This window comes from Rhinoraja longicauda, chromosome 7, assembly GCF_053455715.1.
Source record: "Rhinoraja longicauda isolate Sanriku21f chromosome 7, sRhiLon1.1, whole genome shotgun sequence".
Taxonomy (NCBI): Eukaryota; Metazoa; Chordata; class Chondrichthyes; order Rajiformes; family Arhynchobatidae; genus Rhinoraja; species Rhinoraja longicauda.
The window spans coordinates 20409229-20436044 of record NC_135959.1 but is presented as its reverse complement, the minus strand read 5'-3'; the positions used below and the strand labels follow the sequence as shown (position 1 = coordinate 20436044).

Here is a 26816-nt window from a genome sequence, read left to right as displayed (position 1 = left end):
CCCCTCTAGTTTAATTCACCCCAAAATAATGTCATTCATCCTTTGGTGAACCATTCACCGGTTTAAGAAGCACTGTTTGTGTGTTGGTGGTGGGGTGTTTTGTTTTGGTTGTGTATGTGGGGGGTGGTGAGGGTGGGTGGGTATGTGGGGGGGGGGGGTGTGGGTGGGGGAAATCTTTCTTCTTTTTTTTTAGGTCTCTTCCGCGGGGCCTTCCATCGCCCGGCGCGGCTCGGCCGCGTGACTGAACAGCGCCCGGTGCGGCTCGGCCGCGGGGCCTTCCATCGCCCGGTGCGGCGCGGCCGCGGGACACCATTCTGCTTTAGTTAAACATTTTGTTCAAGATGGCCGCGCCGTTGTGTTTGGCTGCCTGCCACTGTATGTTTCTTTTTTTTCCTAATCAGATGTGCAGCACTTTGGTCAACGTGGGTTGTTTTTAAATGTGCTATACAAATAAAATTGACTTGACTTGATCTAAATGATGAAAGAGAAACGTGCATTTACACATCCTCAGAAGTTCCCAAATACATTTACTGTTCATGCAGCCCGACTGATGTGCAGTCGCTGTTGTGGAAGCCAACACGTGCACAGCAAGTTCATATTAAACTGATGGCAACCATTTTTGGTGTTATTCACAAGGGGAATATCAGAATGTACTCTGACCCACGACCTGCACTAGAATAGAATATCTAGCTACTCAAATTTACAGAATTAAACTGATTCATTTAACGCTGCTGGCCATGACGAAATTTGAATACATGAGAGATCCATTTTAACTTAACAAAACAGAGCTTAAATGCAAATTCTTACCCGCATGGTAACACTGATTGCACTGTTCATATTTCCCTTATGCAGCCATCCTTGCTTTGTTATGCCTCCTTTCTGTGACCCCAGGGATGCTGTATCCTGTAACAAGAAAATGCAATTGTAATAGTACAACTACGAATTCAAACAATTATTTCACAACTTTAAAATCTGAGGGAAATTCCTCATCAGGAACTTAAAGTATGCATTCCATTCAAGCACTGCAAACTCAGGTTGTAGGCTTCATGCCAGAGGACAATTTCCATAAACGAACAATGCATCTCACTTGGATTCAAGAACATGCGAGGTTGGAGCTACTTAGCCACGAAGCTCGCAGCATCCACGACCCTGACTCACTAACTCCACTCTAAGAAATGTGCCACCATGCTGCCCTAATAATCCCTTCCAATAACTTTGAAGTCAACCTCAGCATTTTAAAATCCAAATTAAGGAGTATTATTATGAGAGGAGAAAACCATCTTGGCCAATTACAGAGAATATGGATCTTGGGTGATGGGAACTTAATCAAAAGACTACGTTCATACAATATTTATAAGGAATGGTAACCCTTGGTGTCCTGTAATCATTCCATGAATCCACTCTGTATGCCAATACATTCCTGCTAAGGTGCAGTGCCCAGAACTCAGTGCCCCATGAGTGGTCTCACATCGTATAGCTATCACCTCTTGTATCTGGGGCTAAAAGCCAGTGTTCCTTTAGCTACTTTGATTAGAAACTTAAATGCCAAACGATTGGCAAGGACATTACAATACTGTCATTTCTCATTGTCAAATTCATGAGCTGCATCCAAGCAGAAATTGTACTCAGCAAATGAGTACTTTAATACGTTTCATATTATGGAACAAAGGGTAACTAAAGAGAGAATAGGATTCCTCAGAAACCAAAGTGGTCATTTATATGTGGAGCTGTAGGAGATGGGCAAGGTCCTCAAAGAACATTTCTCCTCTGTTTTACCGTGGAGAAAGAAATGAAGATAAGGGAAAGTGAATGATGATGCCTTGAGAATAGTCCATATTAGAGTTTAGGAGGTGCTGTATATCCCAAACATATGAAGGTAGATAAATCATCTAGGCTTGATCATATGATCAAATATATGCAAGGACACTGCGGGAAGCTAGAGAAGTGAAATTGTAGGAGACCTGGCTGAGAAAAATGAATCATCTTTGGACACACAGACAAGGCATCGGAAGACTTGAGGTTGGCTAATGATGTGCCTCCATTCAGGAAGGCTGCAAATAAAAACTAGTACGCCTAACGTCTAAGGTACGCAAGTTACTGGAGAGGATTCTGAGCGATAAGATATACATGCATTTGTAAAGACAGGGATTGATTGAAGATAGTCACCATCTTAAAGTACGTGGGAGATCCATGTCCAATTAATTTGAATGTTTTTTTGAGTAAGTAACCAAGAAGGTTGATGAGGGCAGGGCTGTAGCTATTCCCTATATGGACCAGCTAGGCCTTTGATAAGATTCAACATGGTAGGCTGGAAGGGTACATCACATGAGATCCAGAGGGATCTGGATAGAGACCCTGTAACTGGATATAGAATTGGCTTTATGATTGGAAGCAGAGGATGGTGGTGGAAGGTTGTTTTTCAGAATGTGATCAGTGCTGTGCCTCAGGGATCGATGCTGAGTCCATTGATGTTAGATAGAGCTCTGGGGGCTAGTGGAATCAAGGGAAATGGGGAGAAGTTGGGCACAGGTTACTGATTGTGGATGATCAGCCATGATCACGATGAATGGCTCGAAGGCTGAATGACCTCCTCCGGCACCTATTTTCCATGTTTCTATGTTCAACTTTGGCCCACCTTCAAAGTTCCACCTCCCCCTCACTTTTCCAGTTAGTGAGCCGAAAGAAAATCTACAATGGGTCACTCCTTGGAGGAATTGGTCCAACATTTGAGTGAGTAATCCTGCGACCTACCTTCTCTGCCTGGTGTCGACTGCCGACACAAGACTTGGGAAAACTATTCCACCCTCAATCCCACTCTGCTATTCGTAGTGTTGTGGCTGACCATCAAACTTGTCCACATGCCCACTCAATCTCAATAACCCTCCCTTCCCTCAGCCCCAAATTTCAGTTGTGTACATTACATGACCAAGTATGCCTTGCGCACAATATAGAGGTCAACATCTCTGAGTGAAGACAGGCCTTCCCATCTCAGCACGAATGGCCATCATCTTATCCCAAGTCTGTGCCCCACTTCTAGAAGCTAAGGATTGAAACGTTGGTCGAGGCAGTCACTTGCTGGAATTAAGCTGGCTCCACAATGCACTTCACATCTCCCCATTTGACTTGCAAGGAAGGAGAGACAGTGATAATCACCTCGTCTTTGTCAACGTCCTCATCGACTTCAAACACGTGGACAGGAAGCTTCTCTGGTCTTGGAGTTTTGCTGTCGAGAAAGAAAACAAGAGTTTTCCTCAACAGCAGCTGCAAGAAAGATTTAATATTTCTACAGCGACTTTCAGGACCAGTCGTCATCCCCAGGTGCATCGCAACCAAAAACGGTATTCTTGAAGCAATGTACAAAAAAACACCACCAATGTACCAAAAAACACGACAAGTTCCAACAAACCAGGAACCATATCCTGTTCAATCTGCTTCCAGGGCAGAACTCTGGGAAGAACTCTACTGCTGTTATTCCAGTAACCTTTCACACCACCTGACGGGCTGATCACCAACAGTGATGAAACACACTACAGAGCGGAGGTGCAGAACCTGGCGGACTGGTGCTCGGATAACAACCTGTCCCTAAACACCTCCAAGACTAAGGAGCTGATCATCAACCTCCGAAGGTCACATAATGGGGAATACGCTCCGATCTTTATCAACCGGGACAGTGTGGAGAGAGTGTCCAGCTTCAGGTTTCTGGGCACTCACATTTCGGAGGACCTCACATGGTCCAATAACACCGCTGCGCTGGTCAAGAAGGCGCAGCAACGATTGTTCTACCTGAGAACACTGACAAAGTCTGGTCTGCCCCAACAGCTGCTGACGACCTTCTACCGCTGCATCATAGAGAGCATCCTAACGCATGACATCCCTGTGTAGTACCTCAGCTGCACGGAGGCAGAGAGGAGAGCTCTTCAGCGGGTAGTCTATAGAGCTCAGAAGATTATCGGAACACAGCTACCAGCCTTGGAGGGCATCTACAACACACGATGCCTCAGGAAAGCCACCAGCATTCACATAGACTCCTCACACCCCTGCAATAGTCTGTTCGAACTTCTACCATCTGGCAGACGCTACAAGGCCTTCTAAGGTCGCCAGACTCAGGAAAACAAGAGTTTTCCTCCAGACTCAGGAACAGCTTCATCCCCAGGGCCATAGCTGCTCTGAACCGGTCCTGCCGAGTCTGATGGTCACATCGCACAGCGACCCGGCACAGACCTATTTGCACTTTATTCTGTTTGAAAACCGTTTCTAATTTTGTTTCACTGGGTTGTCTAAATTTATGCTGATTAGCTAATTAATTTATTGCATCGTATGGAAGTTGCATTCCCAATCTCGTTGTACCCGGTACAATGACAATAAAGATATATTGTATTGTATTGTATTGTATTGTATATCCTACCTTACGGGGAGCATCACTGAAAGTACATCACACCCTCTGTGCTGCTCTACAGCATCAAATCTCTACCCTTGTATTCAAGATTTAGATTAGGCTTTGAACCAAAGACCTTCTGATTCAAGGTAAGAGTGTGACCCACTCAGCTATGGAAGAAATACAGGCCAATGAGTGTAGAGGAACGACTGAAACGTGCTTCACTCAGCGACATCCTCCAAGTTCTAGTGCCGTAGAAACCCATGAAATACAATCTGCGTTTATGTCTTTTCCAGATCGTAAACATTTTTATTCAGACTCTCAGTCTGAAAAAGGGTTTCAACCCGAAAAGTCACCTATTCCTTTTCTCCAGAGATGCTGCCTCACCCGCCGAGTTACTCCAGCATTTTGTGTCTATCTTCAGTGTAAACCAGCATCTGCAGTTCCATCCTACACCTTAAACATTTTAAAGTTGTTTATGATTTAACAACGTTATATATGAGAAAATGTGTAATAATGTTTTCCTGAATTAATTTCTTCCAACATTTCCAATAGTTCTGCTAAATTGGGGTGCAGCCAAAAAGGGCTGATATGAATGCACAAAGAATGGTGCTTCACCAAACCTCTCATCCTCTAAACCCCTATGTCAATGTTTTTCATTAATTCAGTACTTGATTGTAATGCATGTGAATGCTAAGAAATGGAAGGAGGCCTTCAACCCTTGAATCTGCTCTGCTTTTGACCTTATTCTGCTATTCAATAACATCATAGCATATTATTTACTCTCCATCATTGTCCTGCACTCATCCTTTATACCCAAAATATCTCCAACAGTGTTTATTAACCATGCAAGCAGAAAATCTGACAGAACACCGCGTGTTCAATTTATCACAACTTCCAAACGCAGCTGTGAATATATGGCTTTATTTTTAAAGTGGAACTTTAAACTCCACAGGGTTTCAACAGTGCATCAGCAAGAAAACAACCCACTCACTTTGGCAGCTTCCTGAAGTCTCCTGAGTAGTCCTCATATCTGTAGTGGATGAGGTGCCAGTCAGAGTTGTAGGTCTTGATACACTGCAAGGAAGGAGGAAAGTAATGGTGAATACTGCACAAAACATGGAATCTACGGCACAGAACGCAGACATTTTGCCCTTTCCTAGCCCTCTTACTACCCTTCCACCTCATCCTATAGTTTATCCTTCCTCTCTCTTCCTTCAACCACTTACATCAACAAGCATGGACCTCTGGTTAAGGAATATTCCAAGTTCTCTATGTTGACTATGTTGAAACACATTCTAGGCAGTAACATGCATCAAAGTGAATGCCAGTAGCAATCAATAAAGATTTGTTTTAAACACTGTCTGTTGTAATTTGTTCCATCACATCCTCTTTTACACGCGCTTCAACATTACTGGCAATTCTAGCACTTGTCCACCACCCTCATCAGCTCCTAATCAGATGGGATGATGTGTCAATGACTTTAGTGAGCCTGGAGCCACAATTACAGGTCCTCCCCAGTTTACGATCGCCCGACTTTTGTACACACGAGCGAGCATTTGGGAGATGGGCGGGATGGATTTTCCGACTGCTGTGGGAAGATTCCGCAGGCATCTTCTGCCATGTGGGAACTTGGTTCATGGCCACATTTCAAGCAATGAGCAGTTCTCAGGAACGAAACTCTGTCACAATCTGAGGAGGACCTGCAGGTCAGATGGGGCAAGGAGAGCAGATGTTTTCCTTGCAGGACACATGTAGACCAAACACGTTTTCCAAACAACCTGGCAGGGTGTTTTTGGGTCACCTCTACCAATGCCGATGTTAATTTTTTAATTTCATTAATTGAATTTAAATTCCACATGGTTAACACCTCCCAAGAAACAAGCTTATGGATCAACATTGCATGGTCCCCTGTGTAGGTATGGGTCACATAAAAGCATTGGAAATATAGGTGTGTCTAATTTGAACAAGGCTGCTGATACAGAGGCCTGGACCCCAGACTCGAGCCCTGAACCACTTTGGTTCCAAACTTCAAATTTTGATTTGTCAACTGTGGCTCAGTGTGCAACTCGAGTCAGAAGGTTCTGAATTCAAGTCCCTTTCCATGCAAAAATGTAGGCTGATACTGAGGGAGTTGCGCACTGTTGGAGATGCTGTCTTTCGGTTGAGACCTTATACCAAGGCTCTTCAGCTCACAGAAAAGATCCCATGGCAATATTTCAAAGAGCAGCAAAAGGGTTAGCTCCAGAGTTCTGAGACCACTTGGGTGGCACAGTGGTAGAATTGCTGCCTTACAGCGCCAGAGACCCAGATTCAATTCTAACTACGGGTGCTGTCTGTATAGAGTTTTCATGTTCTCCCAGTGACCGCGTGTGTTTTCTTTGGGTTTTCTGATTTCCTCCGATATTCCAAAGACATGTGGGTTTGTAGGCTAATTGGCTTCTACAAATTATCTTTAGAATGTAGGATAGAACTAGTACGTGGTGATTGTGGGGTGGCGTGGACTCGGTGGGCCGAAGGGCCCGTTTCCACACTGTACCTCTAAACTAAATTAAACCAAGCCAAAAAATAAAATCGACTTTATATCAATATTTCAGAAACAGCTGGTCTCAACACGAACCCATGTCTCTCTCTGTTGGTTCTTGGCATACATGGATTGGCTTTTGCACTTCCTGCCTTACAATTGTACATAGTCGCAAAGCACTTTGCAATGTTCTGGAAGGCACGACAGAAATATAAATCTCTGTTCCAATGTCTGTCTTGCAATTATTGCAAGAAACCACAATCCATGATGTGCCTCTACCTGCCGGGTCCAAGCTTGGTAGTGCCCGTGGTGGCCTAACTGACTACCAGACACATCAAACAGAGGAGGCAGTGAGACTAGCCTGTTGTTGGAGGAAATTGCTATTTACTCAAAGAGGCTCTATGCCTGACAGAGAACCACCCAAATAGCAATCTGGTTTTCTTTGATCCTGGCCCAAATATTCTCAATTGTAGATCCAAACTACAATCCACAAGTGATAGCAGTGCATAACGGCAGAACAGTGGCATAGGAGCCGGAGTGCATCCTCAGTGAGGATTGCACTGTCATTTACATTTTTGCAGGCACTGCAAGTAAAGTTAATGTTTGGCAAAGACCCACTGTTCTTGGCCTTCCTGCTATTTCATATTAATTAAAATTTGTCACAATTATTGAGTCAGCGAGAGACGCAGCATCAACACAGGCCCTTCAGCCCGCTGGGTCCATGTCACCCATCAATCAGCCATTTACACTAATCCTATATTAATCCCTTTTTTTAAAATTCGCCCCATATTCCCCACTGGGGACAATTTACGGTCGCCAATTAATCCGCCAACACACACAAATTTGCGATGTGGGAACAAACCAAAGTGAAACTACACAGTCACAGGGAGAACACAGACAGTAGCCAAGGTCAGGATTGAGCCTGGGTGTCCAAAGCTGTAAAGAAGTGGCTCTACCTGCAACACCACAGTGCCTTCCCATTTCTGATAATGCCCCATGAACTATTTACTCTAAATTTAAAAATAGGTGTTAACTGATTAATGAGCGTAATAGAATTACTTGTTATGAAAATGTTGATCTGAACATTCTGTATTTATACATTTTAGATTTTTTAATAGAATAAAACATATTTTGAAATGAAAAAGGGCTTGCTGTTGAAGTCGGACAAAACTCCTATTGTGAGTACAAATTAATATTTCCAACTTTAATCCAGAACCTCAATATTGCTTACTGCATAGTAAGTGCATATCTAACATCATGGGCTCAAAGATGGTTGTAAAATCTTTAACAATGATTTGTTACCAGCAAGATTTCCCCAAATGTTCAATACCATAATTGATAAGCATTGAGACTCTACATTACAGATCCATTGACTTGCTTCTTGGAAGGAGGTAATAGTATTGACACACAGGAGCTTCTGGGAGATGTTGATAGGCAGTTTCCCCAGGCTATTGAGAACTGAGAAAAGGAAACATTTCTACAACTACTCTATGTGTTGAAGGCCCTGCCAGACTAATTTTTGGACATGAGGTGAATGAAAGATCTGGGGATCAGGTAGGAAAATGAACTTGATACAAGTTATGATATGATTCCATCATTATTAATTGAATGGTGAAGTAAGCTCGAAGGGCAACATGACTCCTTGTGCTATTTCCTATGTAATACAGTCGAAAAAAAATTCATATTAACATCCTTCAATTCTGTCCCAAAATAGAAATTCTCTCCATCTCTACCCCCATAGTATTAATCACCAACTGCAATCTGGTCCAAATTGGCATCGAGTCTTAGAGTTACAGCACAAAAACAGACCCACCTAAAAACATGGACCAGCAACAATCTATTTGCACGAATCCTACACAAATCCTATTCGATTGATGCAGGAAAACCACCTAAATCTGGAAAATGAAACAGGGACATTTCTTGAGCCTCTTCATCTGAGATATTTGTTCCGTACATCAATCGTCCAGTGACCGCAGTTATTTGCCGAGGATACTCCAACAACACCTCCCAAACCCTCTATATCTACCCCCTAAAAGGATAAGGGCAACAAGTTCAGGTGAACACCACCATCTGAAAGACAAATGTCATCCTGACTTGGAAATGTATCAATGATCGGACAGCACTGATGGGTTTACATTCTGGAACCCCTTCCTCAGTGTGGTGGACATCTTCACCAGCAGGGATGCAGTGGTTCAAGGTGGTTGTTCATCCCCACCTTCTTACGGTCAGCTAGGAACAGACAATAAATCTTGGCCACGAGAATAATGTCCTCATCCCAAAAATGAAAATAAGTTATCTAAAACATCTTAATCAGGAACACTCAAACAATTGTTTAAGCCAAGGCAATTGTTAAATCTCACAGCGATCCTCTTCCGGGAAAGATCAAGCAATTTACAAACAGTCCACGAGGAACAACGAGAGACGATTGTTATCTCGAAACGCAGCGCCAGAGTACAAGAATAAACGCACAAAGACATAACACCACAGCTAAGGCATGTCCATTGGGCTGTAGGCTTCATGAGTCAGGTCAAGAGTTTTATTGTCATATGGCCCAGAGAACAATGAAACTCCAGAGAAAATGAAGCTTTTTTTACCACATTTAGATCAGTCATCTGCTCTATACTAGTATTTCACCTCCAGATCCATCTTCCCCCACTCTCTCCTTTTCCCAACACAATCTCTATCGACCCATCTCTTCCTCTTGTGTTTATCCAGTTTCTCCTTGAACCCATCTCTACACCTCGATCTCTCCCTGTGGGAGTGCATTCCACATTCTCCTCGCTCTCTGGGGAAAGAGATCATTCCTGGTTTCCGTATTGAATGTTCTGGTAGAGCATTATTGTACTTTGGCCCTCTTCTAAGAACACTGAGCACTTTCAGCATCTGTTCAGAAATATTTTACAACCACCACAAATAGTGCATCATGCAACTGCTCTTCTTCAAGTCTGAAGGAAGGTTTCGACCCGAAAAATCACCTATTTCTTCTATCCAGAGATGCTGCCTGTCCCACTGAGTTACTCCAGCATTTTATGTCTATCCTATTCAACTAAAACTCCACTGAAAGAGCAGTCAATCACAGGTAGAATTTTGTTGATTTTACTTACTGTTATGATACGTTCCACATCTATTTTAGTTTAGAAATACAGCACAGAAACAATTCCTTTGGCCCACCTAGTCCGCGCCAACCAGCGATTCCTGTACACCAGCACAATCCTACACACCAGGAACAGTTTACAATTCTTACCGAAGACCTACACACATGTACGTCTTTGGAATGTGGGAGTCAGCCGGAGCACCTGGAGAAAACCTACGGGGTCACATGGAGAACGTACAAACTCCGTACAGACAGCACCTGTAGTCAGGATCAATCCTGGGTCTCAGGCGCTGTAAGGCAGCAACTCTACCGCTGCACCACTGTGTCACCCTGAAGTGGTGATAATAGTGATTCTCCATTTAAAGAGTGATCTCCCCTTTACACACCAATCTCCCCTTCGCACGCCAGGATTTTGGTTGGCCTTAAATTGAAAGGGTAAAAAAGCATGGTAAATTGATCCAAGACTACATTTGTCAGACAAATGCATGTGGGTAAAATTTCTTCTCTCCATCCCTGGCAGCCATGCCTTCTGCTGCTTAAATCCCAAGTGTGATTTTGATCTCCCTCACTGAGTCACTCTGCTTCTCTACTGCCCGGTCCTCTTGTCTTCTTTGACTGATGCTTTGCATGGGGGAGTGGGCTTTCCTGGCAAGGTAGCAGGCCCTGTCTGTTCTCAACCACCCTGCAGTCCAGTCTGAATAAGGATGACAGATTTTGTTCCCTGAAGGAAAAGACATTCGAAGACCAGATGGGCTTTTACAACAATCCAGTAGCTTTATAATCACCATTGCTGAGAAAGGCTTTTTATTCCAGATTTATTCAATTATTCGAATGTAAAATTTCCCAGCTGCTGTAGTGGGTTTTGAACTTTTGTCTCAGGATCAAAAGCCCTGGCTTCTGGATATTAGCCCAGTAACTTAACCGCTGCGCTACTGTACGAATACATCCTTACGTGGCCTGGTGTCAAATTTTGTTCCTCATCACTACCGTGAACTATCTTAGTATGTTTTAGAAGCAACCTAAGTGGCTGCAGTGTATTGAGTATTTTTGGGAGACTGGCCACATCTCCCCAAATCTCCAGGTGCATCACAGAGCAGACTGCGGCTGGAAGCAGAGATCTGGGTTCAATCGTGTCCTTGGGTGCTCTCTTCGTGAAGTTCGCACGAGTTTCTTCCTTGGTTCCTACAGTTTCCCATCACATCCCAAAAGCATTAGGGTTGCCTGATTAGCACGCAACCAAAGCTGTTCATTGTACTTCGGTACACATGACAATAAACTAAACTAAACTAAACTAAACCCATTGGCTGCTCCTAGTGTGCAAGGGAGTGGCAGAATCTGGGGGGAGGGGAGGAGCTAATGGGAATGTGAGGAGAATGAAAATCGGAATTAAAGTAGGATTAATGTAAATGGGTGGTTGATGAGTCAAAGGGCCTGTTTCTGTGCTGCCCCTATGATTTAATGATGCAAAAGGGAAGTAAGAGGATATTCTTTTTTTCTAGTTATTTGGAATCTGACTAGATTCTGTGGGCAGACATACCTCTTCAGCAACCTTGTATTTACATGGCATCTCAACACAGTATAACATCCTAAGGACCTCATCCCAAGGGTCTCGAGGGAATGTTCAGATCCAAAACACCGTCTGGCCATTTTCCTCGACAGATGCTGCCTGACCTGCTGAGTTCCCCCAGCAGCTTGTGTCTTGCCAAGGACTTCAAAGATATGTCACCAAGCAGCAGACACAGAGCCACAATGGAGATAGCAAAGCACGTTACTAGAAGTTTGGTCGAGAGACAGGTTTTGCAATGGATTGCAGGAGAGATGGAAGCAGAGCTTCAAGAAGAGGAGTCCAAAGCCTTGGCCACAGAGACTGAAGCCACAGCCACCACTGTCCAAAGGGCTGAAGTGATGGACTGCAGGAATGTTAGAAGGTCTTGGAAGCTGCAAAGGCATGGTTTGGGTTCTAATACCATCTTGCGGGTCGCGCGGCCAGAAGGCTTCCCAATGGGCCCCGTGGATGTCGACTGAGAACGCGGCCGGGTTGGTACCATGGAGGCGTGGTGGGGCTTTGATAGCGGTGAAGCCTCACGACGATGAGGCCTCGGTGGTGGTGAAGCCTCGCGGCGGCGGCGATGCCTCACGGGTTGACCCGCGGTCGACAATTGATGAGAGCATGGATGACCACCGTGAGGGGTAAGGGTGGGGACCCGGCATGGGGGAACTGTTGGAGGGGTGGGGGGAGGATGGGACTAAAGGGGGAGGCGGCGTGCTTTGTAACTTTGTCAGCGCCATAGGTGGCTGCTATTTGTATACATTGTGTATGCAAGCAAAGAATCTCACTGTGCCTAGTCACATGTGACAATAAAGTATTCCTATTCCTATATTACGTCCTCGGAAATTATTCATTCGATGACTTAAGGTACTATGTATGCAAAGAGGTCCAAAATTCTATGGCTGGGTAAAGAGCTTTAACATGGAACTTGTTTTTCAAGCCGAACGGGTTCTGTTGCCATCAGTGAAGAGATCATTTTGTTATCTCACATTCCTAGTCATAGACATGAATCACAGTCTCCTACACAGCTTGCATCCTGGGTTTAAAGATCAAACGATCACAGAATTTGGCTGAGAAAACTCACAGCGTTTATCCCACGTGCTATCCAGGATGTTCCCAGTCAACACTACTTGGCCACACCAGAATAAAGTATTCCTATTGTTTATATGAACATTCAAGAATACGATGATTAAAAATGTCTCTAGCAACTCTTTTGGAAATTGAACTAGATTATCGAAAAAGACACAGAAAAGGCACACAAACATTACAGGACTGTTTTAAGTGGGACTACAATGGATTTGATTAATGTAGCTAGGGGAGAACGAGAACGAGAACTGTGGCTGATAAAGGAAGTCAAAGACAGCATAAAAGCAAGAGAGAAGGCATTTAATATGGCAAAAATTAGCGGGAATCTGAAGGATTGGGAAGCATTTTTTTAAAAACAATCGAAGGCAACTGAAAAATCAATAAGGAGAGGAACGTTTAAATATGAAGGTAAGCTGGTCAATAATATAAAAGAGTATACCAAAATCTTTTTCAGCAAAAGTAAAAGAGAGGCAGGAGGCAGAGAATGGAACGCTGGAAAATGACACCGGAGCAGTAGTAATGGAGAACAAAGGAATGGAGGACGAACCGAGTAAGTTTTTTGCGTCAGTCTTTACAGTGGAAGACACCAGCAACATGCCAGAAATTCAAGAGAGTCAAGAGGCAGAAAGAAGTGAATGCAATCGCTATTACTAAGGAGAAGGTGCTGGGAAGCTGAAAGGTCTGAAGGTGGACAAGTCATCTGGACTAAAGATAGACACAAAAGGCTGGAGCAGCTGCCTGTCCCGCTGAGTTACTCCAACCTTTTGCGTCTATCTTCGGTTTAAACCAGCACCTGCAGTTCCTTCCTACACAGGTCATCTGCACTAGATGGACTACACTGCGGGGTTCTGAAAGAGGCACCTGTAGAGGTTGTGGAGGCATTAGTAGTGATCTTGCCACAGACATCTGTGGAAGCAAAGTTGTTGGGCATTTTAAAAGTGGAGATTGGAAGGATCTTGATTAGTTACGCCATCAAAGGTTACAGGGAGTTGAGAGGGAAAAATAGATCAGCCATGATCGAATGTTGGAGCAGACTCAATGGGCCAAATAGCCTAATTCTGCTCCTATGTCTTATGATCTTATGGATTCAGAACAACCTGAAAGAATAGTTTTTGAAGTTATCACCCCCCTCTGGAGAAGTGGCAAAACAGGTTTCCGAAACAAGTCATGATAATGGCCAAAACTGAAGTGAACCTATTGTCAAAGCACCGATACCAGATCACAGCCCTGGAATTTTGTTACAATAATAACTCAAAGACTTTCTGATCCTTAAATGATAACAGGCAAGACAGTCTTCAGCATTGAATGACTGAATTCATAAAAATCGACAGCACCGGCAGTGAGTTGACCCATCACACTTGGCCAGCAGCAAAGGCACAGTGGTGCAGCTGGTCGAGCCGCTACTTCACAGCTCGAGTGTCCCAGGTTCAGTCTTGACCGTGTGGAGTTTGGACATTCTACCTGTGATCGTGTGGGTTCTCCCTGGGTGCTCCTTTTTCTTCCCACATTGCAAAGACGTCCCAAAGCCTCTCGTGTGTAGGTTAGTAGTAGATTGGGGGGTAGTTGATTGTAAAGTGTATGATATCACGAGGAGAATAGGTACGGTGAATGCAGTCTTTTACCCACGGTAAGGGGATCAAAAACAAGAGGGCACATGTTTAAGGCGAGAGGGACAAGATTTAATACAAACCTGACAGGGCAGCCTTTTCACTCAGTAGGTGGTGGGTAAATAGTACGAGCTGCCAGGAGATAGTTGAGACAGGCACTTTAACAGCAGGGAAAATACACTTGGATAGGCACATGAATAGAAAAGGTTTAGATGGAAATGGGACAAGCTTAGACAGGTCATCTTCGTCGGCATGGACAAGTTGGGCCAAGAAGCCTGTTTCTATACTATATAACTCTATGACTAAAATGGGGAGTGTAAGAATGGGTTGATGGGATCGATGTAGATTGGTGTCTGATGGACAGACAATGGGTTTAAGGGACTGTTTCTGTACCTTGTGATTCTATGAAGTTGTTGCCAAAAAATAATTCCAATTCGCAACAGCTCAAAGCTCCTCAGGCAGTCAGATGAATTAAAATCTGCCTCGAGAGCCTTTTAGGCATCGCGTTCCAGCCCCCCACATTTCTTTCTGCAACTCCCTTCCCTTCTACCGAGGACTTTGAACTTTGCTCCCAGTGACTGGCTCACTACTCAGGAAAAATTATCCCTGCTGCGCGCAGTATCAGTTTTGAACACATCGACTAAATCTCCCACCCTCCTCTGAGCCAAGAAACTCCCAAAGTCTAAAATTTTCCAAACTTCTCTTCAGTCCAAATAATCAAAGCTAGGCGACTTTCAAACCTCCCCAAACTTTTTATTAAAACAAAATAAGAAAGCTGTGGGATAAACAGGAAAGATTCAGCCCAAAATAAAATAGTTTCAGTGGAACCTTGTATCAGGTTTACTGTCTCCAGGTCTGGTTTCTACACAACAGACATCACAAAGCACACGGTACTGCTCTCAAGCATATCACTGAGAGATTTATAAGCACTGCTTCATTAAATACTTGATGTATTGATTAGAACAGCATCACCGTTTTCCACTTTACTGCAGCTTCCTGTACAACATCCTCCACTGTTTTCATAAAACAAACCTACTTGCCGACAAACCAAAATCTAAACTTTCCCTTGGCATTTCCCCAAACGTTCAGATCAGAGAACATAGAACAATCTAGTACAGCACAGGAACAAGCCCTTCAACCCATGATGTCTGTGCCGACCGTAATGCCAATTTAAACTAATCCCATCTGCCTACACATGATCAAAATCTCTCTATTCCCTGCCTGCCTGTTCATGGGCCCGTTCAAATGCCTCTTAAACGCTACAGTCATATCAACTTCCACCAATTCTCCTGGAAGCATTGTCCAGAAACCTACCTCGCTCTGTGTAAAAATGTGCCTTAAACATCTCCTTTAAACATTCCACCTCACACCTTAAACCTATGTCTCTTAATATTTGACATTTCCACCCTGTAAAAAAGACTGACACTGTCCAACCCATGAATCCTATTCCTTGGCCTATAATTTCCTGGTTTGTCTTTACTGCTTTTCTTAAACAAAGGAACAAAATTGGTTATTCTCCAGTCCTCTGAGACTTCACCAGTGGCTAAAGAGGATACAAAAATCTCTGCCTAGGCCCCAGCAATCTCCACTCTCATCTCTCTCAATAACTTGGGATTGATCCTCTCAGGCCCTAGAGATTTATCCACCTTAATGTTCTTCAACAGCCCCAACACCTCCGCTTCCGTGATATCAACATGCCCCAGAGTATCAGCATATCTCTCCTTGATCTTATATTCTCCATGTCCCTTTTCCTTGGTGACTATCGATGCAAAGTACTTGTATACTACCTGTCCACTCTCTCCGACTCCAGGATAAATTAGCTTCTTTGTCCCCGAGTGGTGCTACCTTCTATCTTGTTACTAATGTGCATATAAAATGCCTTGGCACTTTCTGCAAGGACATTTGCACGGTACGGTAGCACAGCGTAGAGTTGCTGCTTTACAGCGAATGCAGCGCCGGAGACTCAGGTTCGATCCTGATTACGGGTGCTGCACTGTAAGGAGTTTGTACGTTCTCCCCGTGACCTGCGTGGGTTTTTCCGAGATCTTCGGTTTCCTCCCACACTCCAAAGACGTACAGGTATGTAGGTTAATTGGCTGGGTAAATGTAAAAAATTGTCCCTAGTGGGTGTAGGATAGTGTTAATGTACGGGGATCGCTGGGCGGCACGGACTTGGTGGGCCGAAAAGGCCTGTTTCCGGCTGTATATATATGATATGATATGATATGATTTCATGGCCCATTTAGCCCTTTTAAATCATTATTTAAGTTCTCTCCAGCTTCTTTCATATTCCGCAAAGTTCCTGGCCGATTTCAGCTTCATAAACCTTACATATCCTGTTTTTATTCTTTTTGACTAAATTTGCAATATCTCTCGTCATCCAATGTTCCTGAACTTTGCCATCTTGTCTGTCATCCACCTGGCTTTTAACCAGCGAGTCTTTATACAACTCAACAAGCAATTTCAAGCACTATACGATCAAGTAGGGACAAAGGGACCTCAAGAGACAAATGGCGTAGCTAGTAAAACTACTATCTCACAACCTCAGAAACCTGGGTCCTGACCTTAGGCATTTTCTGTGTGGAATTTGAAAGTTCTCGCTGTGACCACGTGGGTTTCCCCAAAGTGGTCTCGTTTGCTCCCACATGCCAATGATGGATGGGTTGGTGACTTAATTGGCCACTGTGACTATCCCGAGGGTGTACAGGAATTAATGAATCTTAAGGGGGGGGGGGGGAGGGAATTTGAAGGGAAGGTGGGAAGAATAGGTTACAGGGAAAATAAGTAGAGAATAAGATTGCTTTGTGAGCTGGCATCAACTTTAATATGGAAATATGGAAATTGAACTCTATTCAGTTTAATTATGACTATTTAGTACCTTGACTCCAGCCATTCAACTTGAATGAGTAGCCTTTCATTCTCTGCCTAACAAGAATTTTTTTCTTCAAATTTTCAATTCTCGCCCAAGGTTTGTGGGGGCAGGCGGTCCAAATTCCTGGCGTACTATGTGCGGAACAGGTTCCTGACACCACCCTTGAATGATCAAGGCTTGAATTTGATGGTCCTGGAATGCAAGTCCATTGATCCCTGAAAGTGAGAAAACATATGTACAGGGTGCTAGAGGGGGCAGATGGCATGCTTGCCTGTATCAGTTAGGAAACTGAGTATCAGAGTTGGGAAGTTACACTGCAGCTGTATAAAACTTTGGTGCGGCCATATTTTGGGTATTGTGTGTATCTCTGGTTGCCACTGCTCCGAAAGAATATGAAGGTTTTGGAGAGGTTGTGGGATGTTCCCTGGTCTAGAGAGCATTATTGGCCATTAGGAAAGATTGGACAAACTTGGATTATTTTCTCTGAAGCATCGGTGGCTGAGGGGGTGACCTGATAGAAGTATATTAAATTACAAGAGGGCTAGGCAGTGTATATAGTCAGTCTTTTTCCCCCAGGGTAGAGATGTCAAACATTTGATGGCATAGGTTTAAAATGAAGGGAGATGGGGGCGGGAGTTTAAAGGAGATATGCAAGGCAAGTGAATGGTAAGTGCCAGGAACGCCCTGCCAGGGAAGATGGTAAAAACCTATACAATAGCAATGCTTAAACGGCAGTTGGACAGTCACGTGAACAGGCAGGGAATGGAGGAATACAAGACCATGTGTAGACAAGAGGGATTAGTTTACATTGGTATCATCGTCAGCTGTAGGGCCAGTTCCTGTGTCAGAAGGAACTGCAGATGTTAGTTTAGATCAAAGATATGTACAAAATGCTGGCGTAACTCAGCGGGACAGGCAGCATCTCTGGATAGAAGGAATGGGTGACGTTTTGGGTCGAGACCCTTCTTCCTGTTCTATGTTCTATGTATCCCTAAATTCTGGACATTTCCCTCCCCATCCCCCAACAGAAGAGGCAGCACTAATCCATTTACCGTGTCCATTCCTCTGGACACCATGAACTACTCAACCAGATCAACCCTTAATCATCTACACTCACAGAAATACAAGACTTGTCAGGCAACTTAGTCTAGTTTACCTTCCTCCCCTGGATTGTGTGCCAAGTAGAACAAATACCATGCCTCACAGCACTGAGTGAGTTAAGCCATTTATAGCTACAAGTCAATGAAGCGCAAAGGCTGAATCTATGGTTTAATTGCTAATAGCTGATCTCCGAGGGACTTACTTCTGTGACGAGCAAGCTTTGAGCTTCCCTCCTTGCATTCTCTGGCACCGTGGAGCACAGTGTTCGCCCGTGGCGTTTCAAGATCTTGATCTGATAAGATACCAAAAGAAAGCAATTTTCAATGCAACGCAATAGCAAGTTCAACATTTCCAGAACTAACGCAAAAAACGGCAAATCCGAAATAAAGAAAATGTTAGGAGATGTGGAGAACTCATAAACCTGTGGAGAGAGAGAGGCAGAGTTAAAGTCTCAGAATGATGATGCATCGTACAAGTATTTTCTTCTTGTTTACTGAAAACAATACATTGCTCAATCAAAAGGCAGCAGAAGACAGAGTCAAGCATTTAACAACACTGATATAAATGAGAAGGAAGATTAATGACGGGGGTACTTTACAGGAACTGGAAACATCATACCTTTTTCACATAGTATTTTAGTACTTCCAAAGTAAAATTCAGAAAATACATACATAACTTGTTGAGATTCAGGTTAGTTTATTGTCACAGACAGCAGAGGGCAATTAAATCCCTTGTTCGCACGAAGCTCACAGAGTAAATATTATACCTACAGTAATGGTAAATACAACTAAGAGTGAAAAACAGCAGAATTGTCCAAGATTGCAGAGCAAAATTAGAGTGCCAAAGATCATCAAAGTAAATAAACGAATAATCAAATGAGGAAGAGTTGAGAGTTAAAGTGGGCGGTCGCTCTTCAGGAAAGGTGGAGTGAAAGAGAGGATTGGTTCAGGAGTCCATGAACAGCGGGGAAGATGCTGATTTTAAGTCTGGATATCCTGGCTTTCAAGCTCCTGTATCTTCTCCCTGAAGGAATAAGAGAAATTCTGGCCCTGGATCTGTTTTAAAGCACTCTTGGGAATAATCTTTACACGTTCTCCAGTGTTCTCATTGATTGCATTTGTGCTCACTTTCCAATATATTTGCATGTTTGAGTTATAACACCTGGATAGTAACATGCATTGGCCATCAGCCATCTTGTCCAGGGCTCCACTGCCATTCGATCTGATTTTGTTTGATGTAGAAACGGGCCACAGAATTGCAGACACCCTGCTGGTTGGTTTATGAGTTCTCCACATCGCACATTAGCATGACACCGCCTTGCAATCTTACACGGGTCGAGGACACGGGGATGGTAGATTGATTTAAAGCAAAACAAATCTGGAGCAACAAGGCATGGAAGAATAGAAGGCAGCTGTTCGGAGTAATTCATAGTGACAAGTAAGAGGAGAAGAAACTGGACCACAATAGAGATTGACCTCGGGTGAGGTTGAACATCAGAGAGTATCGAATCAGGTACAAGGCGCCAGACACATCGGAGCCAGAAAATACTCATCTCTGAAGACACATTAGACTACAAATGTTGATATACAATCAACCCTCGTTATAATGGACCATGGTGCGGGGTGGGGGGGTTGAATGGTCACCATTATTACCGATTGTTCTTTATAATCAAGTAAGGTATGAAGGATTTCGACCTGAAACGTCACCCATTCCTTCTATCCAGAGATGTTGCCTGTCCCGCTGAGTTACTCCAGCATATTGTGTCTATCTCAGGTATTATCATTATGTAGTTGAAACAAAGAACTGCAGATGCTGGTTAATATACAAATGAAGCACAAAGTGCTGGAGTAACTCAACGGGTGAGGTGGCATTGCTGGCGAACAAGGATAAGCGACATCATGACTCTTCTTCAGACAGATTCAGTCTGCTGAGGTACTCCAACACTGTCGTTTCACCTTAAGACTAAGCGCCAATGCCACTGGTCTTCACCAGTGAGCCCTTCTTCACTGGTTGACACTGTAGCCCCTGGGGACAGAGATTTCTTTAGGCCACTGTCAACGACAGGACGCGCTCGGTCATCATGGGGCTCCCTCCCCTCTCACCTGCTGCCGGAAGAGGCCGAGTAGACAGAGCGACAGGAGGAGAAAACGTTGGAGGTGGTCAAGTGGGGTGGGGGGGGGGCAGACAAAGCCAGCACCGACAGCAAGAAACAGCAGCAGGTGAGAGGGAAGGGAGGCCCACGGTGACCGAGCGCGTCCTGTCAGCGACAGCTCGAAGAAAGCGGCGTCTCCAGGGGTTACATTAGACAAGGATGATAATCACTGTATGCAGAAACTGTGCGTCAGGGTGCAAGTGACCAAGTGCGAGTTTGGATGGCAAATGTGTGCAGGGCTCTCATTTACGTAGAGAACTATGACTGGAATCAGCTGGAAATTACTGGAGCAATTGCCTTGGTTTGTTGCATGAGATATTGAAACAGCTAATTCTCCCTCACAATGTCTATAGCGGGTTTTAGAAACTTCATCGGGTACTTTTGCATCCCTTATTCATTGGAAATTATTTATTCTTTATATTCTTCTTTATTACTTATTCTGTTTAAAAAAAGTTAATTAAGTGGTAAGGCCACATTTGAAGTATTGTAGGTAGTTTTGGAAGCGCCTTTACAGGAAAGATATGAAGGCTTTGGAGTGGGTCCTGAAGAGGTTGAATGCTGCCTGGATTAAAGGTTAGACAAACTTAAATTGTTGTTCTCTGGAAAGTCGTATGTGGGGGGGAGACCCGATAGAAATATATATAATTACGAGAGTCATAGATCAGGTGAAGTCAGAATCTTTTTTGTCCATGGAGGAAATATCAAAGACTAGAGGGCAGAGCTTTAAAGACAGAGAGGGAAAGTGAAAACGAGATTTGCCAGCATTTTATTTTAAATGCAAAGTGTTTTGGGGGCCAGGAACACACAGCCAGAGGCGGTGGTGAAGGGAGAAACAAAACTGTCTTTTTAAGAAGCTTTTAGATGGGTACATGGATATGCAGGGAATGGAGATGAATGAATCAGGTGCTGGCAGAAGAGATTAGTTCAGCTTGGTATCGTGTTCAGCACAGAAAGGGTCCCTGTACCGTACTGTTGTACTGAATCTGCATGGTTGCAAACTTCCTACGATAAAACGCAAAGTATTCAATGCAATTAACCAGAGACACTGGGTTGAATTATGCACATAACAACTGTTATAGAAACACTTTCCGATATACGATACTCCACCTTTCTGGAGATAGACACAAAATGCTGGAGTAACTCAGCGGGTCAGGCAGCATCTCAGGAGAAAAATAACAGACAATGGTTTGGATCGGAACCCTTCTTCAGACTAAAAGTCTGAAACCATACGCTAGGACTGTGCATTCAAGACACAATTGGATTTGCAGAGTTACAAAGAATGTTCCCACAATGAGGTCCAGTAGTTTTAAAATATCATCAACACTTTTCAAACCAAGCCATGCGACCTCGAAGGAATACTCGAGGCAGATTCACAGCATACGCTAACTGGAAAACCCCAACCCGTTTACGGAAAAGTTAAAAAGGAAACACAGTCTTCCTTTTATTGTTAATGACCATCTCCCAATGGCTATTTAATTTTCATGCTTCGCAATCTCCAACTTCAGGTCTGAAACTGACTCCACTGACAATATCTCCCTCGATGTCAGCAAAACAAAGGAGCTAGTCATCGACTACAGGAGGCGGAATAGAGAACATGACCCAGTCTACATCAATGATGAAGTTGAGATGATCAAGAGCTTCAGGTTCCCAGGCAAAATATCACTAACAATTTGACATGGTCCCAACACGTTGTGGTACAGCCAAGAAAGCACATCCACGCCTCTGCTTCCTCAGATAGCTGAGGGAATTTGGCATGTCTCACATATATCTTTCCAATTTCTGTAGATGCACCATAGAAGACGCAGAGAAAGGTGGAGTGGGCCCAGTCCATCAGACAAACCAGCCTCTCCATCCCACTTAACTGTTTACCACTTCACCAGCCAACATAATTAAGGAGCACTCACACAACCGTCATTCCCTCTTCTCCACTCTCATGTCAGGCAGAAGTTACAAAAGCTTGAAAGCACGCACCACCAGATTTAAGAACAGCTTCTTCTCTGCTGATGTCCGACAGGAGCAGAGCTCAAGTTAAGAATGCACTCCCCATCACCCAATCTATGTCATTTCAGACATTGCGCTTTTAAAAATCTGCACTTCCTCTGTAGCTGTAACACTATATTTTGTGCTGTTTCCCTTCTCGTTAGTGCTACCTATTACATTCATAAATGCTTTTTACAATCACATATGGATTTTTAAAAACCTGGATAGCACTCAAAACAAAGTTATTTACTATATCACAGGACGTGACAATAAATCAATACAATGCCCACTTTCGACAATTTATTTCACTCACACACAATGGATGAATATTGTTCCAGGATGGATCTTGTTTGTGGTCTTCAAAAGAGCCAGAAAAGGAATGATGGGTTGAAAGGCCTTCATCTATGCCATGTGCTTCCATGAATTATGAATACATGTGGGAAGCAAGTGTGCTAAATAATAATAATTTATTAGCCAAGTATGTTTTGCAACATGCGAGGAATTTGGTTTGGCATACAGTCATACCAAAAAACAACAAGACACACAACTACATAAAAACTTGACATAAACATCCACTACACCGGTTCCTCCACATTCCCCATAGTGATGGAAGGCAATAAAGTGTTATCTTTTTTCCTCCTTTCCTCCTGCGGTCGGGGAAGTCGAACCATCCGCAGCCGGTGATCGAACTCCCACGTCGGGGCAGTCTAGGCTCCCGCATCGGGGCGATCGAAACTCCTGCGGCTTGGAGTTCCCAAAGTCGGCCGCTAACCAGAGACCGTGAGCTCCACGATGTTAAAGTCCGCAGCTCCCACAGGTTGGAGCATCAAAGGCCGACCCCTGGCAAAGGGATCGCCTGCTCAGAGATGGTACGTCCGCAGGCTCTGCAGTTTTGGAGCTCTAGAAGTCCCAAACAAGAGGCTGCCAACTCCACGATGTTAGGCCGCAGTGCAGACGGAGATACGACACGGAAAAAGTCGCATCTCCGTCGAGGAAGGAGATAAGAAAAGTTTCCCCCATCCCCCCCCCCCCCCCCCCACAAATACAAAACTAAAGATAAACTAAAACATACATTTTACAACAAACTAAAAACAAAAAGAAGGAAAAAGACGAAGACAGACCGTTGGCGAGGCAGCCATCATGCGGCGCCCCCTGGGAACAGGTTCAGATACTGGATGAGAAAGCACAGAGCTGTCAAAGGCATTTTCATCAGTGATACGTGTTTGCAATTCTTAGTCACCAACTTGCCTACAATAGTGAGAATTCATGGAACCAGGGATTAAATATTACTGGAGAGAGAGACTTCGCTAACCATTGCAGCAGAGGCTGATAATTTTTTTGAACTGCTGACTTTAACTGCTAGAAAGTCGCACGGAGCATTCATTGACTGGTCTTCAGTTATTTACCATCAAAATCAATGAGGATCAATACCACATGTTCAGGTCTGCTGACAACATAGAAAGTAAGCGTGGGAGGATACAAGGTTGTGATCAGATGAGTGAGCAAAATCGTGACAGATGGAGAATTATCCGAGAGAACAGAAATAGTGAACTCTTAAAAGGCTGATGAGGCAGAGAGATTTGAGCATCTGGCATAAATTCCCAGATGCAGCAAGTAATACAGATGGCCCGGCTTGAATAAGAAGGCAAGGTATTGCAAGGGCGATGGAGTACAAGAGCAAGGAGGTCTTGCCTTAATTACACAGGATGGATGGTGCAGACTCCCTGGCAGTTACCTCCTGTAACTAATGATGAAGCAGCTCCCACCCATGGTTACATGTTGTGTCCATGTTAGTGAACCTCAAAAGCCTAGCAGAATTCTACACGTCTCACAAATCAAGCGCTGTCTGATGTTGGATGTATGTGCCTGGCCAGCACAGAGCACGCAAACAGCACAAGAACATAAGGAGGAATTGCAGGAGCTGGTTTGCAACAAAAAAAAACACAAAATGATGGAGTAATTCAGCGGGTCGAGCAGCATCGCTGGAGGACATAGATAGGTGATGTTCCGGGAATGTCACTGATCCATGTCCTCCAGAGATGCTGCCAGTGTTACTCCAGCGCTGTGTTTTTCCAAAGGGCATAAGAAAATAGTTGCAGTAATAGGCCACTCAACGCCTCAAGGCTGCCCGACATTCAATATCATGGTTGATCCAAAACCCATCAGCAGGCTACAGGTGGCCCCATGATCCAGCCTGAGCCCTACTCTATACATCAGGTGCTGGAGGAACCTAGCAGGTCAGGCAGCAATCTGTGGAGGGAATGGACAGGCGACGTTTGGAGTCAGGGCTTGATTGTAGGAGGGGGAAGAAAGCTGAAGAGAGGCGAGTGCAGGACAGAGCTTGGGAAGTGATAGGTGGATATCGGTCGAGTCCCTGGGCGCCGAGCTGGATGGGCCGCATCACGAAGAACAAATGGGACCCAGCATGGGGGGAGCCACCATAAACAAAGGGGGAACCCGGTGAGGTGGGCCGCCAAGAACAAGAGGTGCATGTGGTGGTGGGTGTGACGGTTAATGTGACACAAAGTAGCTATCTAGGTAAAGGGGTGGGGGGGGGGGGGCAGAAAGTGTTGCCAAACTCTGCCTCTTTACCTGTATCCACCTATTACTTCCCAGGTGTAGGAAATAAAAATGCAGATGCTGGTTTAAATCGAAGGTAGACACAAAATGCTGGAGTAACTCAGCGGGTCAGGCAGCATCTCGGGAGAGAAGGAATGGGTAACGTTTCGGGTCGAGACTCTTCTTGACACTGCCTATTACTTCCTAGGCTTTGTGGTGTAAGGGACAAAAGAGACAAAAAGGAGTCTGATAAGGTGAGGACTGAAATTCCAGCATCTGTAGTTCCTTGTGTCCTTATGCATAAGGTTCTGATCGATCAATTAGTCATGGAGTGATACAGTGTGGAAACAGGCCCTTCGGCCTAACTTGCCCACACCGGCCACTACACTAGTCCCACCTGCCTGCGTTTGGTCCATATCCCTCCAAACCTGTTCTATCCATGTAATTCTGCTCAAACATTTGAGGTTGGGTGCCGTGAGGGCCTGCTGGTTTACCTCAGCACTTGATCCAGTTCATGATGAGGCTGAGCAGTTGTTGTGAGATTTCTGCTCTGCTCAGCAGCAAGCATAAGAAACCTTTACTTCTGATCATTGAAAATTGTGTGCAGTTTTTGTCTCCTGATTTGATGAACGACATTTTTGCTATCGAGGGATTGCAGCGTAGGTCCGCCAGGCTAATTGGCGGGACTGGCACATGATGATAGAATGGATCAACTATATTCACTGGAATTTAGAAGGATGAGAGGGGATCTTATAGAAACATATAAAAAATTCTTACGGGATTGGATAGGCTAGATGCAGGAAAAATGTTCCCGGTGTTGGGGGAGTCCAGAACCAGGGATCACAGTTTAAGAATAAGGGGTCGGCCATTTAGGACTGAGATGAGGAAAAACCTTTTCACCCAGAGAGTTGTGAATCTGTGGAATTCTCTGCCACAGAAGGCAGTGGAGGCCAATTCATTGGATGTTTTCAAGAGAGAGTTAGATATAGCTCTTAGGGCTAACGGAATCAAGCGATATGTGGAAAAAGCAAGAACAGGGTACTAATTCTGGATGATCAGCCATGATCATATTGAATGGCGGTGCTGGCTTGAAGGACCGAATGGCCTACTCCTGCACCTATTTTCTATGTTTCTATTCCACAAACACCTCTGGTTGGGGTCAGGGTCAGTTTGTCGGTGGTCGAACTGAGTCATAGAGCGTGGAAACAGGCCCTTTGGCCCAACCTGCCTACACCGACCAACATGTCCCTTCTACACTAGTCCCACCTGCCTGCCTTTTCCCTCCAAACCTTTCCTATCCATGTATCTGTCCAATTGTTTCTTAAACGTTACAATAGTCCCTGCCTCAACTACTTCCTTCAGCAGCACATTCCATTCACCCACCACCCTTTGTGTGAGCTTTATTTTTTTTCTTTAACCCAGGTAGACCAGACCTCATCATGTTCAGCAATTTATTTTCTTCAGAAGTATCTGAAACATTGCTTCCCTGGACCGCATTTCCATCTCATGGTTTTTGACTACCAGCTATACATTTCAGAAAGAACCATGCTTCGTCCAGTGTGTCTTTAATGCGTCAACTGCTTGTGGGCACTTATACCGACAGGATTCCCTTGATGTGGATTTGCAGCACAGCTCTGGAAGGCCGTGTTATTCCAACAGTGATTATAAAGATATAATCAGAGAGTAGATTCCACATCTTCCAGTGGTTTCAGCCATCGAGGAAGGCGGTTCAGTAAAATTGCAAGATTATATATTTCAGGTTCCAACCGCCAACCCCAGAAATAAGCCGGAGAGGAAGTGACACCACAGACATGCAGCTGAAAGAGCTCATGCTTTCTTGATGCCAGCTGTGACTCAGAGTGCCAGGCTGAGTCAGTGGGTCGCGGGTTGACATTGTATTCAGCGATTCGAGGAGAA

General features: G+C 44.3%; 1 protein-coding gene across 9 annotated transcripts in view; it reads right to left on the bottom strand.

The window, feature by feature from the left end:
• LOC144595138 (dedicator of cytokinesis protein 9-like) overlaps nt 1-26816 on the bottom strand; it is a 264207-nt gene that overhangs the window by 120130 nt on the left and 117261 nt on the right. For all 9 annotated transcript variants that reach the window (XM_078402228.1, XM_078402233.1, XM_078402231.1 and 6 more), the window contains exons 3-6: nt 18411-18500; nt 5370-5452; nt 3154-3223; nt 808-903 (exon numbers count right to left, since the gene is read on the bottom strand). In XM_078402228.1, coding sequence (XP_078258354.1) covers nt 808-903; nt 3154-3223; nt 5370-5452; nt 18411-18500 — 339 coding nt within the window. The remainder of the gene's footprint in view (nt 1-807; nt 904-3153; nt 3224-5369; nt 5453-18410; nt 18501-26816) is intronic.